At 34.0% G+C, this 20,620-nt stretch overlaps 1 protein-coding gene across 2 annotated transcripts in view; it reads right to left on the bottom strand.

Annotated features, from left to right (window-relative positions):
• Window positions 1–20,620, bottom strand: part of IPO8 (importin 8) — a 69,070-nt gene that overhangs the window by 27,438 nt on the left and 21,012 nt on the right. For both annotated transcript variants that reach the window (XM_065887081.1, XM_065887082.1), the window contains 13 exons: window positions 19,483–19,577; window positions 18,955–19,039; window positions 16,509–16,643; window positions 14,544–14,643; window positions 12,201–12,277; window positions 11,793–11,909; window positions 10,545–10,634; window positions 9,066–9,231; window positions 7,855–8,015; window positions 6,905–7,030; window positions 4,897–4,963; window positions 1,563–1,688; window positions 862–959 (listed from right to left, as the gene is read on the bottom strand). In XM_065887081.1, coding sequence (XP_065743153.1) covers window positions 862–959; window positions 1,563–1,688; window positions 4,897–4,963; window positions 6,905–7,030; window positions 7,855–8,015; window positions 9,066–9,231; window positions 10,545–10,634; window positions 11,793–11,909; window positions 12,201–12,277; window positions 14,544–14,643; window positions 16,509–16,643; window positions 18,955–19,039; window positions 19,483–19,577 — 1,443 coding nt within the window. The remainder of the gene's footprint in view (window positions 1–861; window positions 960–1,562; window positions 1,689–4,896; window positions 4,964–6,904; window positions 7,031–7,854; window positions 8,016–9,065; window positions 9,232–10,544; window positions 10,635–11,792; window positions 11,910–12,200; window positions 12,278–14,543; window positions 14,644–16,508; window positions 16,644–18,954; window positions 19,040–19,482; window positions 19,578–20,620) is intronic.

The following is a 20,620-nucleotide window of genomic DNA, read 5'->3' as shown; positions in this document are numbered from 1 at the left end:
TCTCCCAGGCTCTTTATAACTGAACTGAGACCTCCATCAGATAAACTGATTATCAGTTCAGCGCTTTTAACAGAGTCTGGTACACATCTCTTCTAGGGAGGAAAATAGGTTGTACACTAGCTATCTTACTCCCAACTCCAAGGCCAAACTTAGGTTTCTGGCTATTTGAGCTTTCTAAAATCTGCCATCTCTACGCAATACAGTTTTATACTTATGTATATATTGATACATATATTCACCTAAAAGAGGAGGAAAGCATTAGTCAACAATGATTCCCAGATATAACCAAGAGGGCCAAATCTAACTTGTGACAAAGATAACATAGTAGACAATCATGTTTGTGCATAAATACAACAGTAGCCATTATGTGGCTTACCAATTATCCTGTATTGAGCTAAATGATGCTGTTTTTCCAACTATTCCAATTTTTTGTCTTATGTTATTTATGTTCAAATTACCTATATCTTGTGTCTTCTAATATATACATTCAATTAAAAGAAAAATCAATAATTGACAAACTGTGTGGTATTTTCCTAGCACTCTTTTTTAATCAAGGAGCAAGTCTGCATTTTTGAAAGAAAAAACACGAAGAAAATTATTTACCTAAGCATTATAAAGTACACAGCTATAAAAGTAGCAAACATTCTTAAGTATAACACACAATATGAAATTTTCAGATAATTCCAAACTCCATTTGAAAATACAAAATGACAAATATATGTTGATGAGAGCAATACAGAACTAAATGTATAAGAAACACATTGAGAGAGTACCTGAAGTAAAATACAACATTAGTAAGTAAACGTTAGTAAGTAAACCATTAGTAAGAATCACTATGACAAATGTTTAGGACATGCTTACCTTTCTACACATTGTAAAAAGTATTTCTAAATGCTTTGGATTTGATAGTAAAGTATTTGTATCTATTGTCACATAATTATGCAGAAGAGGCATCATGTCTGGAAAAAAATTCAAAATCCCAGTGAGACTTGAGTAACAGAAGTAGAAATAAATTATTACCACTGAAAGCATATTTCTGTAGCACCCACACATTACTATCTTCCCTTGCAACCACAAAATGCTAGAAATTAAAGTGTTAAATCCACCTTTTCTATAAATGAGAAAAATGTGGATCAGAAAGACTAAAATGCTCATCATTTATTATAGTGATTGTTATTAATTTTCTTCTTTTTTTCCATAGCACTCATCACCATCTGACATACTGTATATTTACTTACTTGGCTGTGTGTTTCCTACCCTCTCCCTCCCCCCACTAGAATGGAAGTGTCAAAAGGGCAAGAGCTGTCTATTTTTTTCACTGATGTATTGCTGAGCTTAGAACAATACTTGGAATATAGTCGATATTCAGAAGATATTAATAAATATATGGATATATACTCTGACTGCAAAGTAATTTAAGATACAGTAGGCAATACGGTCTCCCTCCTACTACCTCTATTCCTAGGGCTGAAAAACACTCCTATGGTAGCACCACCCTTTACTCGAAAATAATATCTATTTAGACACAGAAAAGCAAAACTGTTGCATGGTCAAAGTCATACCTGTAAAATATTCAAAACAATCCTGCTGAAAAATCTCATATAATATACCTAGAAGTTGCCACATTTGAGGAGAAATACCACGGCAGGTTAAACTATATGCCAGTGAAAGAATTTCTTCATAGAATTCTAGAAAGAAGAAAATCTCTAGTTAGAATCCCAGGAAATAGCAAAAATTAAACACAAAGACCACTCAGAAGATGATTTAGGCTATACACTCACACATGTTTTACATCTAATGTACTTTTGAGCATCTGTTTCTCAGCATTCACATCTTCAGCTACATCTATTTGCCACCTTCCATTTCTTACCAAGATCTGCCCCCTACTCAATAAGACAAGCCAAAGATTTGTTTTTACTAAACTTACTTATAATACTGAAAAATTATATTTTTATATTTTTTAATATAGAAAGTATAGTTTATATATATAAAACGATATTAGAAATGAATACAAGAAGGAATAGATTATTGTATGTGGCTCCTACACAGGATTTTAAATTTACAAATAATGTTCTTCAGAGAGCTTAATTAATCTAGGTGAAAATATCTGTCTGTCTCACGTATTTTTACAAACTATATACTGGACAGTATTTCATCAATTTACAAAGCTTGTAAAATTTGCACAGTATTTCTTAATTTACCTCAAGACAATTATACTCAAAGTAGAAGAGTCCAAAGGGAATGTGCTTGCATTTGTACACATATTTATTATTATTACCCTCACTCAAAAGCAAATTATATCTAAACATACAATCAGAAAACACAAACCTCAATACAAAAATTTCAAATAATTCCTACCATGTCACTGAACAAAAAAGTTTAATTTCAAAGTTAATTATTTTTTTCCCTTCTTATTAAAAGGAACTAATATTCACCCTGGAAGTTTGAATAAAGTTTTTTTCTGTAACATTATTTAAAACTTAATACATTCAAAAGCTAGTAATACAGATATATGCCTTACCAAAAGCAAAATAAGACGGAAATCATAGATACTGGGAAATAATTTGTTATGTAAGACAATCACTTGAAATACAACCAATTGTCTGAATATAAAATTTCTGAGAGTTCTGTTCAGGAAAGCAAATGCCTCTTCCCTAAAGTGAAGCCTAAAAGATAGAAATATTTCCTTTCACATTCGTGACAGCTACGGCATGTGTGCATTACCTGGCTACTCAGATGCTCAAGACCAGGACTCTGAATCTTGAGGGAGAAACTAGAAGGCACAAAGCTGTTCCAGTTTTGGGGGGCGGGGGTGGGGGGGACAGGGTCTGTGTTGGAGTCTGGACTATGGTAGGCAGCAGCCTAGGACCCAGTGTTGACAAAGGCAGCACTGGCCTTCTAAGCAGACCACTATTACGGCAGAATCCTGGCTGGCTCTGGCCAACTCCAGCCTTCCCACTGCTTTGGTGTGCTACAACTATCCTTCCGCTAAATTCCATTTCTGCTTAAATTGACCAGAAGTTTTTTCATTTATTCTCAACGAAGAAAACTATTAGGGTAGGATGGTTTTACTAACTTTGACTTACTGCATAAGATAGAACAGTTAAATCAGTAACAGCTAAGCCTGGCTTCTAATAATAAATCAATTTCATGAGTAAATTAGCAATGAAAACAGGCAAAGGAGGGAGGGAGAAGTGGGACAATGGAAAGAGACTGGACCCACGGACATAACATGGTCAGACTACTGTGGCAGGGGTCCTGGATTAACAGATTCAGCCCATGACATCTTCCAGAACAAGTTTGGTTGTTGTTGTTTTTTTAATCTGAGATCTTGCATAGCCAAATATTGGTTCAAAAAAGGGCCATTAACATTATGTGCATCACAGCTGAAAACATAAGAGAGATCAGCTATCACCCTGGGACTAGGGATGAGATTAGAGGAGACAGGCAGCTGAAACCATGGCTTTCTCCTCTGCCCACCACACCCAAGAAATAGGCCCCTTTCCTTTTTTTAACATCCTGATGTTGTAATTGCTCAAATTAAATATTTGGTGTAGGCAGATTACCGAAGGTTGGTATAAACTACTTCCCTTTGCTTTACTTTACAGTTTTTTCCTCAAGATTACTTTACTTTAAATTTAAATGGAGATTACATCCTTGTAACTTATTTATTTTATACCTAGTAATCTGTATCTCTTAATCCCCTTCACCTGAAATAAATAAGTTACAAGCATGTAATGCACAGCACAGGGAATACAGTCAATATTTTATAACTTTGTATGTAGCATATTCTATAAAAATACCAAATTACTACATTGTAATCCTGAAACTATTGTAATACTGTAAATCAATTAAAAAATTCACATTTGAAGTCCTTAAAAAAAATTTTTTTAATGGAGAATTTTCAGTTACAATCTCTTCCATGAATAAGGACATAAGTGAATATACTCTTTTTGAGTGTATCAGAATCTCTGGAATTATGGTCCAGGAACCTTCATTTTAACTAGATCCTCAGTGATTCTTATGCACACCGAAGTCTTAGAACTACTGCTTTATAGCAACTATTTCAAAAGTAAGGAGTATCCTTGGCAGGGTGCAGGATAATCCACTGAGATGGGAGAAGAATGTTATTAGAACACTTAGTGGATATATACATATATATTTATATTTAATCTCATGTTTTTACATTTCTATTTTTATGTATGTAAATGTAGTATAGTAACATGTATATTGCCTATAAATAGGTATTCAAATATTATTCACATACATTAGAAGTACATGCTCAATTTTTTACTAATGGTGTGAATGATAAAAAGTTTGGAAACAACTGCTCTTAGGCAGTAGCATGCTTTTGTTCCATCTTTCTACCTATACACTATACAGGTTGCATTTCCCTCATGCCCACAAGATTTGGGGCTGGCATCTTCAAAATGCTTGGATACTATGAAAAGGTTGTCTCCTCTACAAATTCCAATCAGTGTATAACATCCAGCATTAGCTACTGATTCTGCTCAGCAGTCAGGCACCGTAACAGAAAAGAGAACAACAATTAATTCATACTTCTGATAGGATATATGTCTATCATTTCACATTTTTCAATCCCAGATTAAAGTAACCTCACCTGAACCTCATCCCAGTTCCTCCTTTCTAAAAAACTTTAAATACTCTGTTCTTTAAAAACTCCAAGACCAAAAATTCTTAACTGGATATGTTACGCCTACCTCTAAATGAAAATCTGGATGCCTATAATCAGAAAGTATATCTACAAATTGAACAGAATGCAAGTCTCTCTTTCTCAAAACTGTCCATCTTGTTGAACTTGAAGGGCTAAAATGCATCTTTCATCAAATTTAAGAAGAGTCCCAATTTACCTTTTTATTCTACGTTTGAACTTACCAATTACATGTTTCTGTAAAACAAGATCAATGATCCGTAGACAGATATTCTCTAACTGCTGAGTAACCTAAAGACAAATTTTAAACATTTAGTTTAAAATTCATCATAACTCTTAATTTAATCTATAACTTTAATATTATCCCAATAAAAATACCAACAGGACTTTTCTGAGAAGAGAAATTGAGAATTCTAAACTTCACGTGAAAAATTAAACATGCAAGAATAACCAGGAAATTCTGAAAAGTAGACTCATGATAGAAGTGGCAGTTAAATTCATAATAAAATTACAAATTAAATTACTTCCTTATCTCATATTTTATACCAAAATTAATTCCTAATATATCTAGGATTTCAATGTGAAGGCTTAAGCCATAAAAATACTAAGCATCTGTTCCAGATTTATAATTCTGCTCTTCATACATTAAGTATTTGTACACGTGTAAATATTCCTTTTAAGGAAATCTTGTTTTCAAAGTTTGCTTTTAGTAAGTCAAAGTTCAAAATCATAAGACTGGTAGTCAGGAGACCAAGATTCCAGTCCTTGTTTTGCCTCTAGTTACCTATGACCTTGGTAAAGCCATTTAGCTGAAGGCTTTAAGTTTTTTCATCTGCAGGTTAAGGAAGCTGGATTTGATTAGTGCATCTCAATTTTAACCCATGCTTCCCTTGATAATCACAATAAGGTCACATGCTCCTTTAACTTTACGTGAAATTCAAAATAAAATTAATATCAAGAATTTAAAAATTAAAACAAAAAGATAAAATGCTGTTTTGTCTTCAAACTAACCCTGCTGCTCATTCTACTACTGCCCATCCTCCACACACACATATTTGGGAAAACTTGACAAGGCGACGTCTAAGTTCTCTTCAAATTTAAAATATAAGTTCTACATATAAAGTGAAAGAATAATCCTTAAGTATACATGTAACTTAACTTGGAAATCTCACTTTTACTGATAGGCCCATACTGTTTCAACAAAGACACAACAATACAATAATGAATACGGAAAAAAAAATTCACAGTAAGCCTTTTAGGCAAAGGAAGCCCTGCCCAGGACAAGAAAACTGAACCATTTTTAAGAACCTGGTAAGTGTCCACTGGTATGTGATAAACACAGGATAAGTCAACAGCCACAGGGTTTAACAACGCTATTTAAAGAACCAGCACCTGCTTCCTAAGTCCCACTGTACAAAATGAGAGCTGCCATCATTGCCAAATGAGTCAACCGTGCTCACAGAAGTAATGAACACAAATCTAATCTCAGTCAAGTAGAGGCTATATAACATATAATACTTGGGGAAGAGAGCAGCAGGTTTTAGGTAGGGATTAACTGACATATTATCAGGATATATCAACTGACTGCAACCCCAAATCTACAACTTACTAGCTCTATGAACATGATTCAGACTCTTGATACTACCTGAACCTTGTTTTCCGCTTCTGCAAAAGGACACTCCCATTACGCACTGTATGGCAGGGTGACACAGTAACATTCTATCAGCTAACGGATATGAGAGTACTTAACAAATGTTTGCACAAATTCTTATCCCAATATTGTTCTGGAACGCAGTTTAGGAAAGATGATGTTTTAAGCTCTTCTTCCCTTCCATTCTCAGATATTTGTTACATCAGCATTTTGTTCCGTTATTTAAAATTTGCCACCATGATTGAATGGCAGTCTCTCTCTGCCAAGAAGACCAGACTATGGATTCCAAAAAGCAGGGCTCATGTCTTATTCAATTTGATATCCCCCTAAACCTAGCCCGGCACATAGCAGATGTGATGAACTGAACTACGCTTAGCACAAAGAGATATACTACATACTTTAAAACCACATGTAATATTTCCCTTCAATCATTTTAATACTTTTCTTTAAAATTTGAGGGTAATTTTTAAAATCCAGCAACATAAATAGCAATTTAAAGATTAAGACTTTAAAATTCATCACCAGTGATCATATAAATTTCAGTTACTATAATGACATAATAAAACACAAAGAAATCCTACCTCTTTATGATCTTCTACAACTGTCAAGATAGTATCAATGGTATGTAAAATTCCCATAGCCATTACGGTTTTGTCTTCGACTTCTTCGTATTCATCACTTTGAAGAACTTTGCCAAATATCTCAGCCTATGAAAATAGCAAACACATTCAACAATTAGTACTGCTATACCCGCCCTTCTCTATAAGTTAGCAAAAGGGCAGTGTCGGGCTTCCCTGGTGGTGTAGTGGTTAAGAATCCACCTGCCAATGCAGGGGACACGGGTTCGAGCCCTGGTCCAGGAAGACCCCACCTGCCGCGGAGCAACTAAGCCCGTGTGCCACAACTACTGAGCCTGCACTCTAGAGCCCCCTAGCCACAACTACTGAGTCCCGTGTGCCACAACTACTGAAGCCCGCGCACCTAGATCCCATGCTCCGCAACAAGAGAAGCCACCGCAATGAGAAGCCTGCGCACCACAACAAAGAGTAGCCCCCACTCGCCGCAGCTAGAGAAAGCCCACGTGCAGCAATGAAGACCCAACACAGCCAAAAATAAATAATAAATACATAAATACATAAATTCTTTAACAAAAAGGGGGGGGAGTGTCACACATCCAAATTCAGCATTGCTCAAACTTTAAGATATGCACTTTGTGAATCAATGATAGAATCTGTCATGTTTTAAACATGGGCATTTTTCCCCTATCTAGTCACTAAAGTGGAATATATATTAGCTATTATAATCAGATAGCAAATAATTAACTTCTGGTTGTCATTAAATAAATAAATCCAAAATCTAGGAAAACTTAAAAGTATATATAGAAATTATTAACTGTCAGAATTATCAGAGCAAATATTTTTATATTAGCATTTCAATTACATGTAAACTGAACTCCAGATTTTGGAGTTTAATTTATTTAGATTATTCAAAGCCTTTATACCAACTAACATAAAACTTTGCCCAGTCTTACCAAGTGTTGAGTCATATCAACAGCAATTGAGGCTACCTCTTGACTGTATTCACATATCATCTTCTGGATAACATTAGTAACATCATCATTTTCTGTCTCTCTAACAATGTGCAACAGCTCCTGCATAATAGGCCTCACGTGTGGCTTCATATATTCCTTAGCTAATGCAATAAAAAACAAACTCAGTAAAAAAATTAGCCATTGACAAGTGGTGAAGGAAAGTAACTTGGTCACAAGGTAAATAACACAGGGTCATAGCTTCTAGATAACATATTTGCTTCACAGTGAGTAAGTTACAAAGCTGTACCAAAATAATGTTCACCAATGTATCAATTTTCCCATGAGTAACACAGGGATAATCAGTTCAGCACAGTAAAGAACTGTCCTGCCCAAAATGCCAATAGCACCCACTGAGAAATTCTAATTACACATGTGCTCTGCCATCAGCATGACTTATCAAACACGAATATGTTATCATCATACAAGTATAAAAAATCATGTACATAAAGACTATGCCCAACACTGATGTGCCTGTTCCCTCCCCCACCCCATCTCTAATCACCCTTCTCCCCACATGTGCTTATGCAATACTGTCCTTCCACTGGAACACTGTTGAATAGAGGTAAAGGTTCATGTTCTTCATAAAGCCGAATTTACTTTCAAAGGTTTATTTGAATTTTGAACAGAACATTCTTCTAAACAAACAAATGAGATATGTGTTATCACTCACTAGAAATGCTACTTGCTACTTTCAGAACTAGCAGAATCATAGAATCCTAGAGTTGAAAGGAATCTTAAAGCCATCTAGTCCAATCCCCCTAAATTTAAACATACGGCATCTAAGTCTTAACAGATCATGGGCCTTGCCCAGGTCTACATGGCAAGGTAGTAGCACAATCAAAACTAGACCCCCAGGCCTCTTGATTCCCCATCTACCAATCATCAACTTCTTTTCTAATCTAAAATTTTTATGGAAACTACAGTTAACAGACACTCCTAAAAGTGGCAAGAATAAACTCCTATAAAATTCTGAGGAGGCAAAAGCTCAAAAATCCAAACCCTGAACCTTAAGACTTAGGGACTCATCTTTATTAGGGAAGGAAGTGAACAAAACCACTTGAGAAGACCATGTCAAAAGAATAAATTAAATACACCCTCTAAAACGTGTGTTTTTATTTTAAATTTTTTAAATTTAAAAATTTTGTCTTTACCTTGTGTCTGGTTAGAAATTAATGACTGAAGAGCAAGGGCAGCTTCAACCTTGACAGGCATCTCCTTATCTTCAATCAGGCTCTTCTTTGCTAGATCAACTGCATTTCTTAGGTTGAGCTCATTATGAAATTTCAAAGAACTGAATGCATGAAGTACCCAACAGGACTATGTTATAAGAAAAAAGTTAGTAGGAAACTATTAGGATTATGGCATTATGCAATAATGTCACACATATAAGAACTTCTTACTAAGTAAAATATCATTAATTCTACCAAGTGCTATTTGTTTATTTATTTGTTTTTGGAGAGAAGCATATTAGCCTTAGTTGCTAACTTCTGGATTTCCCAGACTTCTTATAATAAAGGCAGTTTTATTACTTCTAAATTACCTTTATGCAATATCATTATTCACAGGAAAAAGAAAACAGAGCCAAATTTAAGTGTCTCTGAAAAAAGAAATCATGTCAATGCTTTTAATAAATATTATGATTCATAACTTATTTATTATTTATATGCAAAAGCACTATGAACCAACCAATGCTGATATTCATTTACTGGTCTTAACAGCAAATGAATGAAATATTATTTTCCCTTACACTAACTGGCTTAACAAACTTGATTTTTTCACTCACACAAGACACGAAGAAATTTAACTTTGCATAAATTACCAAAGTGTAAACTATTAGACCACAGAATCATATTATTTTTTTAAATTCTCTATGTGCATAAAACACAACTGACAGTAATTAATTTGAATGACTAAAGACTTAACAAGAGAAATACAATTCACAGAGTCTGCAGAAATAACAGTCTACTTATAAAAATACTTGTGTGCCGTCCACATCGCTAATCTACATTCACACAAGTATTTCCCTAGTGACTATTATCTTCTGTTTATAAAATGCTTTAGAGTGTACAAGGCATTTTAACATATATTGGTTTTAGCAAGACATTTTGTTGGGTTGATACAGTTATAAAAATAAGTACTAGGCTCTTAAATTAAAGTTCTATTTTTATTTCTCCATAAAATATATTATTTCTATAAATAATATACACTTAGAACACAAATAAATTTACATGGATTATTATTTTCTCCATTTTATTAAGGCATATCTAACTATTATACTGGAAATCATAATCAAGTTTTTAGCCAAAATATAATTTCCATTAGTGTTTGGACACTGATCAGCTTATGAATTTACATTGTACCATTGCTGTAACATCATCCCTCTCACTGAATGTTTTGCATATGCAGCAAGTGAGGCTAGGGGAAACAAACAGCTGGAATTAAAATCTATAAATTCCTTTATTCACTAGTTTGCTCTTTATTCAGCTTATGTGACCATAAAAGACATTCTAATTGCCTTCATTTCGCCTCAGTATGTGGTAAAAGGTCAACTTATTCAAAAATATTTAGTTCAATAATTAACTTACAAATGAAGATTTTGAGATACTATAATGGAAATATGGAAAACTTACTCTGGCTCGAAGGTATCCCAGGTTAGACAATAATAATGGAAATACGTGATTCTGCAACAATAATTCCATTTGGTCCTTGAATAAACTCTTCTGTTAGGAAACAGAAATTAAGTTTAACTTACCAATGTCTTTTTCATATGCAAAAATCACTTCCTAATAAAATACGTTTGTTATGACTTACACAATATACTTCTATTTACAATTTTGTAAAATTTTACCTACATATTTTAAAACAAGACAGAAATAGTACTTTAGATATAATTTGATATTGAGTGATCTTTCTAGAAATAAATAACACTAAAGTCATTTTGTACCATTTTTTTTATACTGCAACATTTTCATATTTAAAAAGTGATGAATAAAAAGTCATTTTTTTTTAGAACTACCATATGACCCAGCAATCCCACTACTGGGCATATACCCTGAGAAAACCATAATTCAAAAAGAAATATGTACCACAGTGTTCACTGCAGCACTATTTACAATAACCAGGATATGGAAGCAACCTAAGTGTCCATCGACAGATGAATGGATAAAGAAGATGTGGCACATATACACAATGGAATATTACTCAGCCATAAAAAGAAATGAAATTGAGTTATTTGTAGTGAGGTGGATGGACCTAGATTCTGTCATACAGAGTGATGTAAGTCAGAAAGAGAAAAACAAATACCACATGCCAACACATATGTATGGAATCTAAAAAAAAAAAAAATGGTTCTGAAGAATCTAGGGCCAGGACAGGAATAAAGACGCAGACATAGAGAATGGACTTGAGGACACAGGGAGGAGGAAGGGTAAGCTGAGACAAAGTGAGAGAGTAGCACTGACATATATACACTACCAAATATAAAATAGATAGCTAGTGGGAAGCAGCCACATAGCACAGGGAGATCAGCTCAGTGGCTCTGTGACCTCCTAGAGGGGTGGGATAAGGAGGGTGGGAGGGAGATGCAAGAGGGAGGGGATATGGGGATATATGTATACATATAGCTGATTCACTTTGTTATACAGCTGAAACTAACACAGCATTGTAAAGCAATTATATGTCAATAAAGATGTTAAAAAATAAATAAATAAAAATGGAACTATCAAAAAAAGTCATTTTTTTAATTAAGGAAAGAAAAATATTTAGTCAATTCAATTATGCAGAAAGTCACCAGTTTTAAATTATCCATAACTTTCATATTCTCTCATTTGCCTCTGCTACACAGTGTTATTAAGTAAATTAAATTTGAGTAGCTTAACCTTCAATAAAATATCAGCTAGGGAACCAATCACATGCAGGGCTCCATCTTTCTTCCTAGGGTCAAAGTTCGGATCTGTTAGGATTTGATAACAGAATGCCATCATTTTTGGCAACACCTAAAGAAACAGAAGAAACCATTTTATTCTATATGAACTTTTACTGCCTTACTATTGTATTAAATATGATGTGCAAATTTTCAAAAATAAAGCCATTTTATTGTGTGCTATCAAGCAATTATAAGTAAGAAAACAAAATATTCCTTTTCCCTTACAAGGATAGAAAAATATTTTTAAAGTAACAGATTATAACTACTAACATAATTTTTCAAATACTAGGGGCATTCATTAGAGTGTTAAATGAACACAGGCCACCCTTCAGTTTTGTATTTAAAAAGAATAACTATATACCTCTTTTCTTTTCTTTGCAGCAGTATATAAGAGAGTCTGGGCTGCTGTGGTGGGAGAAGCATAATCTTCGAAAATATCTAAGATTTTAAAAGTTTAAACCATGTTAGCAAAAATACAACTACTTATTATAGATTTTAAACCTTATTGACCACTATTCCAAAACCAAGAAATAAAAGTCAACATATAACACTGGTTTACAGCACAAAAAAGCTAAAGATATATCATCACTGCTCTCATGCACAATATTTATCAAATATTTATTTTAAACATTTTAAAAATATTTTAAATAGTTATTATTTAAATTAAATGTTATTTATTAAATATTTAAATTTTATTTCATATTTATTAAAATACTTAGTTATTTAAAAGGTTGTCCTTTTAAATAATCATATTAAAACAAACAATTACATATTAGGCATATCTGTTTCACTGAGGATAGGAAAAATGTTTTACTTCTATCAAAAAACAATAAAAATTTATTTAGTGATTACTATGTGCCAGGCACTGTTCTAAGCTCTGGAGATACAAATATCAAACAAAAATGGTTCTCATGGAGCTTACGTAGTAAGAGAAAGAAACAAACTGATAATACACATATAGATACCCATACACACACAAGATATTATAGCTGAAAACACTCCATCTCAGATAGGTTAAGTAATTTGCCCACAGTCACACAGTGAGTAAGCAACCAGGCCAGCATTCACATCCAGGCTGTCTTAACATCAAAGCCTGAGCTCCTTCAGTTTTTACCAAATCTAAAAACACCATTATTAATATCAGTCAATACATTTAGACAGGGGTATTTTGTTAATATAAATAACTGCACATGACAAAAATATAAAAAGAAAACTAATAACATAATTGTTCTCCCCAGTAGTTATCTAAAAGTAAAATACACGTATTAAGTAATACCCACTGCATTCTACAGAAGGAAATGATTAAGGAAAAAAGGCATTTTAGCTAGTCTTGAATTATCCATTATTCTCTTTTAATCAATAAAATGTAAATTCTATCAATCAACACACAGCTCTTAACTATTATATTTTCTAAAAACTGAGATACTTTCTTATTTGATATGAAGAATAAGTAAAATAATGGTAGCCATCTGAAAGTTAAACAAATACACTGCACATTATAAAAACAGGTATCAAAAAAAAAAAAAAAAAACAGGTATCATAGAAAAGCTAGACACTAAAAAAATGCCTTAAAAAAGACAGAAGAAAGACCAGTTAATCATGCTGCTCTGTCAAAGCAAACTAGGAAAACAAAAGCATTAGGAAGGGGAATTAATAAATCATGCATAAGTACAATGATTTTCAAATAGAAATGATAGAATGGAAGGATAAAGCAGTGGTAAATATTGTTTCTCATTCACTTGCTTTTCCTGTACTTTGTCTCCAAAGGAAAGAGGTGCTTCCTCACTTACTGAATCAAAGAATCTAAACACAAAGCACTGTGAAAACAACATAGCCCAACAATCTAGCATCTATATTAGTAGGCTTAACTCAAGTAACTAGAGACATATGGCCCGACAAGGGGAAAGCACTGTGGTCACAGTACCTTCAGCATGCCTTGGGCAGTGCGAGTCTTATCAATTATTTGTTTCAACATTCACTGAAGACAGACTAGGGCCAAGAACTTGCAGAGGAATGTAGGGGTGTAGAAGGGATAGAGAATGCAAAATAAAGCAAGTAAGATAAAGTCCCTGCCCTCAGATAGCTTCTTCACCATGGGAGGAACAGAAGTACACAAATAACATCTTCCTATGCTAAGTGCCTGAGTACTCCAGGAAGTGCTTAATTCAAACTGGTGACAAAAGGGAATGAACTGAGGCAACCTACACAATTCAACAGCTTCCTGGAAGATCCAAGGCTAAAAGGACCCACAGAGAACTGGGCCACACAGTGGGGTCATAAGAAGTAATCTCATTCCCCTGTGGAATACTCAGTCCCTAGGTTAAGGATGCAAACTAAATCGGGGTGCTCCTAAAATATGCAGAAATGCAAAGGATATCCCAGACTGAGAACAACCCAATCTACAAATAGGTATCCCAAAAGGCACAGAAAGGAATGGTCCCTGCAGATCAGCATCACAACAGAAAGAGTTATACATAGATGGTTCCATGACTGCTTCAGCACCCATGAGAGGGATGGACAAATAAAGCAGCTTTCAAGTCCATCGGTTCAACAGAACATCAAACTCTCATGAGTTTCAGAGTTTATCGTGAAAAGCAGAACTCTGGGAATTTAACAAAGTAGTAAAATCTGCTTAAAAGTATAAATTTAGTTCTATTACTTTACGGAGCCAGGAACTGATGAGGACTAAAATCATCTCCATTACCAAATTTCATCCTTATATACTCATATGGATCTTCCTGCCACAGCTCTTCATCTTCATCTTTATAACACATCACAGAAAAAATCACATCTTCAGAGATATTCTAACAAGAGAAAAAAACAAAACAACAAATGGGTATAGACTATTCACATTTGGGGAACACAAATAATGAAAGCCTTCCTGAAGTTAGTTTTCCAAACTGTTATATTAATCTTTCTGTCAAGTTTGCATTGGCTAAAGTGAAAGCAGGAAAGCAAAAGCCTTGGGGGTAAGGGGTAGAGGTGGGGGCAGAAGAAGTTAAACATAAGATTGTTTTTTGTTTTTGTTTTTGTTTTTTGCGGTACGCGGGCCTCTCCCGCTGCGGAGCACAGGCTCCGGACGCGCAGGCTAAGCGGCCATGGCTCACGGGCCCAGCCACTCCGTGGCATGTGGGATCTTCCCAGACCGGGGCACGAACCCGTGTCCCCTGCATCAGCAGGCGGACTCTCAACCACTGCGCCACCAGGGAAGCCCGTAAGATTGTTTTTAAACAACAACTGATTAAAGGTACAGAGAAAGAGATGAATGCTATTCTTTAAGTTAAGAGCAGGGATAAAAGTTTTACTATCAATATAAACATACCTAAACATACCTTGATTCTTTAAGAGAAATAAATATCAAACCAAGGTTATATTTACTATTACATTACTTACTGTGAACATTTTTACATTTCCATTTTGATCCTAAATGTCAATATTTCAACAACATTAACATTTTCTTCTTTTTCCATTTTCAACAACTTAATTTCCTACCCTACAAGCGCAGGCTTCAGTGGGGGGAAAAAAAAATCACATCTAACAGCCTCTATGTTCACTGCCGCTAATGCTCTACCAAGCCCTTCCATGCTCTAACAATTACATATGTAAGAACAAAATTATCTCTTATCACTTCTTCCAAATTAAGTAATTCTAAGAGAAAAAAATTCAGCCTAATAATCAGAGTTTTCTTACTCCTACATTACAGCCATGTAAAAATAAGGCCAAAGTCATCAAGTAGAAAAAAATGCTATCACAGTTCACCCTTACTTTACAGGCACACAGTAAAATAAAATGAAATCTGTATCTTTATTAATTGCAAAGAACCAATCACTATTTGATCAAGGGAATTAGGCAAAGATTATTAAAGTGTCCACAGAAAACAATGCAAAAGATCTAATACCTGTAAGACCTATAATAAGATAACACTAAACAAATTCTATCCTAGACACCAAAGACAAAGTAAAAGAATTGCTTTACTTTTTAGATACCATCTTAGAGATTCCAGAATTTAAGAATTCATAGTCTGAGAGGAAAAAATTCCGTTCCTAACATCTTTGAATTACCCAAAATTATCTGTATGTAAATATTAATTTATTTATTAATGGTCCATAATTTTTCATTCTGATTTATTCTTTAATAAAATGCTGATTCTACCTTTAAGTACACAATTGATATAAAAACCGAAAACTTTAACTTCTTTTATAGAATTTAACAATCCAAAAAGAGAAATAAAAACCTTGTTTGCTCATACCTACAAAAGAAAATGGTCATGTATCAGGCTGTATTTCCTACAAAATAACACTAACTTAGTAGAGCCCTGGGGACTGTTTTCAAAATGCTATCATACAAAATACCTCATTTGATCCTAGCAACCTTTAGGTAAGAAGGGGAGAAAAATATTATCTGACCTAACAGAGGAGAAACAGAGGCTAAATAAGATTCCAAGCAAGATTAACTAAATCCAAGTCTTCCAATTCATACAACTTGAAAACTTCACTCTTCTCAAATACAACTTCCAGGTCCTTCATATCAGATATAAGACTGCATTCATTCGAAATTATTAATGGAAACAAAAACATATTAAATATAAAATATGGGATTAGTTAACACTTACCCTGTCCAGAAAATTTAACCAGAGAATGATTTCCCAGAGCTGCTCCCTGACACTAACCTGTATGTGCGGCTTCATCTGCTTCCAGGTTACAGAATGAACAATGCCTTGGTTGAGATAGTTGAATGCTTGCTGAAGAACACGAGGAGCTATATACTCTTTCTGCCTATACTGGTCTAAAATTTTTAGTAGTACCTACAGGAAAATAGGAAGAGAAAACATAGGAAAACATAAACAATTTTAAAGTTAACAGGATGGGCATTTTAGGCATGACATAAAACCAACGCAGAAGTCATAGAGATAAAAATTAACAGATTTTTAGAGAAGTAAATATTTTGTGAGACAGCACACGAGCTGTTTTAATTCTTAGATAGGTCCTTGCGATATTGAACTGAAGGGTGTCTCACTGTGATTTTCAGCCATTTATCTTGCTTCTAACCTGTGGAACTACTCAAAATAAATCTATACACTCTTCCACATACTAGTTCTTCAAATAAATTAAGACTCCTGTCAAATAGTAACAGATTTGACTAAGTGAACACTGAAAACATCCATATAGGAAGAGACACCATAAACATATTTTAATATTTGATAAAGGTGCATTTCAACTGGAAGAGAAATGGTAAGTTATCCAAAAAACAGTATTGGGACAGCTGACTAGCCCTCTGAAAAAAATTAAGGTGGCTCCCTAACTAAACTTCACACCTAAATAAATTCCAGATAGGGAAATATTTCAACAGCAACAAAAAGTGAAACCACATAGTAACTAAAAAAGAGTGTGGAAAATTTTTATTTTATAATCTCAGACCACGGAAAGTCTTTGTAGAAATACCACAAAACTGAGAAATTATTTTTTTAAATATTGATTTTTAAAAAAAGGTTGTTTCTAAGGAAAGAACCATGCCCAAAGCAGCTGTGAGGACCCAAGGACACGCAGTCAGAGGCTGCACTACAACACGGTCCAAGTCTTCCAATTCCTGATCTCCAGAGCCCTTCACTACAGCAAGCTTATCACTGAACTGCTGAATAAATAAAAGGGGTTCTTTTAAAACATGTACAGAATTTATAAATTCAGAACATGAATTCAGTTCAAGTTATATAAAGTTCAGGTTTATAAAATTTGTCAGAAGTCCTACTATCACCTAGAAACTCCTTCTGCAATGCAGGCTAAAACTGGATGCTACTAAGCACAGTTCTTCCTAATACAGTTGCTGTTCACACAAAGCGGAGGTGGTCGCAGATGAGACACAATAGTAAAGAAGAGAACAGTTTTTGATTTAAAAAAAAAAAACTTTTTAAAGTATCAGGAATATATACTTTAAATGACCAAGGTTCAAACAGTTTATGACATGGATGCAACAGCATGAAATTTAAATGTGTGTGTACATACATGTTTATGTGACACTGGAAAACCTCTACTGAACACACCAGAAGAGGGCATCAACTTTAGGATGCTTACTGGGGTTTAACAGCAGTGGAAAGAGCAGAAGACAGAGCTAACCAGCTCCCTGATTATCCTAGTATCCAAAATGAATGGCTGAATATATAATTTTATTCATCACTCACCAATTTTCCCTACAGACTTCCTCATGGGCCAACAAAATAATCTGTGAGAAAATTATAGCCATAGCTTTCCTGAATTGTTGCAAGGTAATTTTTAGAAATGATAATCCATAAAATGATACTAGTCAAAACGATAATCCATAAAAGGAAGTATTCCATCTAAGATGACAGGTTTGAACTTTCTATCATTGACAGTAAAGAAGACTAATCTGCATAGATTTATAAAAATCTAGAAACACCCTTTGTATCATGAAAGCCTTTTACTATGTCTAATTAATCTTTGCTTCCTTAATATAGCCCTGACACAGCCAATGCTCAATCACTACTGAATTTCATTTGTTGAAACAGAAACAAAAATTTCATGATTCAAATGGCAATACAGATAGTCTTCACGCCCATCTATCCTTTGTAGTTTGTAAATATTAATATCAACTTGGATTATTTCTCAAGAACTCCTAATTTTCACTGTACAGAATGGTTCCCAAACTTCCACAAAAATGTGTAAGTTCTCAGCGGAAAGTCTTAACTTCTGAGCTCAACTCCTCTTGAAATAGATCAATTCCTATTACCTAAATCTTCTGATATAAAAGCTTAGAACAAAGAGGTGGGGCTCCAACAAATAGAGGGTAAGAAACTCATGTGAGATCAGGAAGTTAACTGAAGAACCTGATCTAATACTGGCGACTGCTACACAAGTATCAATCAACAGACTTGAAAGGTTTCAGTCCAGCATCTAGGAGTCTAGAAGGGACATTCTTGCAGTGGCTACCCTAGGACATTTGGTTCTAAAACTGACTGCACTGTATTAGATTCCCAGAGCTGCCATTTCATCCCCCTATAAATATGTATTAACATGTTCGCAAACTACTTTTAAATGGATAGAAGTGACTTAACTACTTTCAGTAGTAACCATCTTTCTATTTAAAAAATGTAAGTTTATTACCTGCTGAATTCCCACTGCATAAGTTTTCAAAAAGAATTCGGAAAATTCAAAGTATTCTTTTGTGACATTTCCTGGGCTTCCATATCTTAAAATACAAAGAGAAAATGTTTAAATACTGCAAATTTTAGAAACAAAGCATGCTCACCAGTTTAAATACTTGTTGAAAGATGTATTCTATTGGAACAGAAACTAACATTTTACCTTTTTTTCACAAGCCCCAAAATGAAATTATGATAAGCTGTACTTAGACTCCAGGCCATACTTAAAATTTCAGACAGAAATATCATTTCTCAATCCTTTTTACAGAGAATAGAAAGATCCAGAGAAGACTGTTCACCTTACTATGATCTCAAAGCCAATGATCACAGTTAAGCCTGCTTTAAAACAAAGCATAGGGTGACTTTTTGCCCTCTGCTGCTCTAAAGAAAAATAATCATATACTGTAGAGCATCAAGGGACCTATTCAATTTTATTATATCCAATACTGAAATACCAACCATAGATTGTAAATCTAATAACCAGAATTACCGTTCAAAGAGACGAGCTACAATGTGTAATGCCCACTTCTTACACTTCCACCAGACTAATTCTGGTCTATCATCCTCGTCAATCTGCAGAGTCTCCTAGGAGGACAAAAACACCCAGATAAAATTCCCACATAATGAAAAGGTTTGTGTGACTAACAAAGGCAGAATAAATATTGATACAAATTAAGTAAAATTAAATGTGAATTCAGACTGCCAAACAAATGCAAATTCTTACTTTATAGATTGCTAGGTAGGAATTAAACAAGCAAAGCAAATTTCAACCAACCAGTGCTGTTGTTTTATCTTCTATCTTTAAAAGGCCCAGATAAGTAGAAAACAAAACACAAAATACCATATCCCTCAAGGAAACTCTCTGAGATGCCAGAAAAGTTCTATATCTTGATCTGGGTGATAGTAACACAAGCGTATGTTTGTCAGAATTCACTGAACTGTTCACTAAGTTCTGTGCATTTATGTGTATAAACTAAACCTCAACACAATTTGTCCCAAGATATGGGCAAAGGAAGGAATACTGCACATTTGGAGACAAGCTCAAAATTTTAAATATTTGATATATTTTAATTTAATTAATTTGATTATTTGAGTTAATCTGATAGATGAAATATAGTATCACTGTAACTACAGATAAAAATGAGACACCATCTTTCACCTATCAAACCGGCAAACTTAGAATTTAACAAAACAGACACTCTCAGTCACTGCTTATTAAAGTATAAGCCAGCGCACTGTTTCTGGAAAGCCGTTTGCAAGGTCTGTCAAAGTCTTGCACAGGGAATTATAGCTATTACTTTCTAATAACTTTTAATGGAGTATAACCTATAAAAATACTGAATCACTACGCTGTACACCTGAAACTAATATTGTATACCTATACTTCAATTAATTGATTAACTAATTAATTAATTAAAGATCTGTCAAAGCCTTAAAGACTGCTAAGAGGTTATCCAAACAAAATAATCATGTATGTGCATAAAAATTTAACTACATCCTTATAGTTAAAACACTAAAAAACTAAAACAACCTAAATATCTAGCAAATGAAGCATTCAACAAAAATGACACAATGTAAAAAACTTCATAATCATACAAAATATTTACAATAGATTTTAAGTGAAAAAT

This window comes from Phocoena phocoena, chromosome 11, assembly GCF_963924675.1.
Source record: "Phocoena phocoena chromosome 11, mPhoPho1.1, whole genome shotgun sequence".
NCBI lineage: Eukaryota > Metazoa > Chordata > Mammalia > Artiodactyla > Phocoenidae > Phocoena > Phocoena phocoena.
Note: the sequence above shows the minus strand (reverse complement) of the source record. Positions and strands in the feature narration are given on the sequence as shown.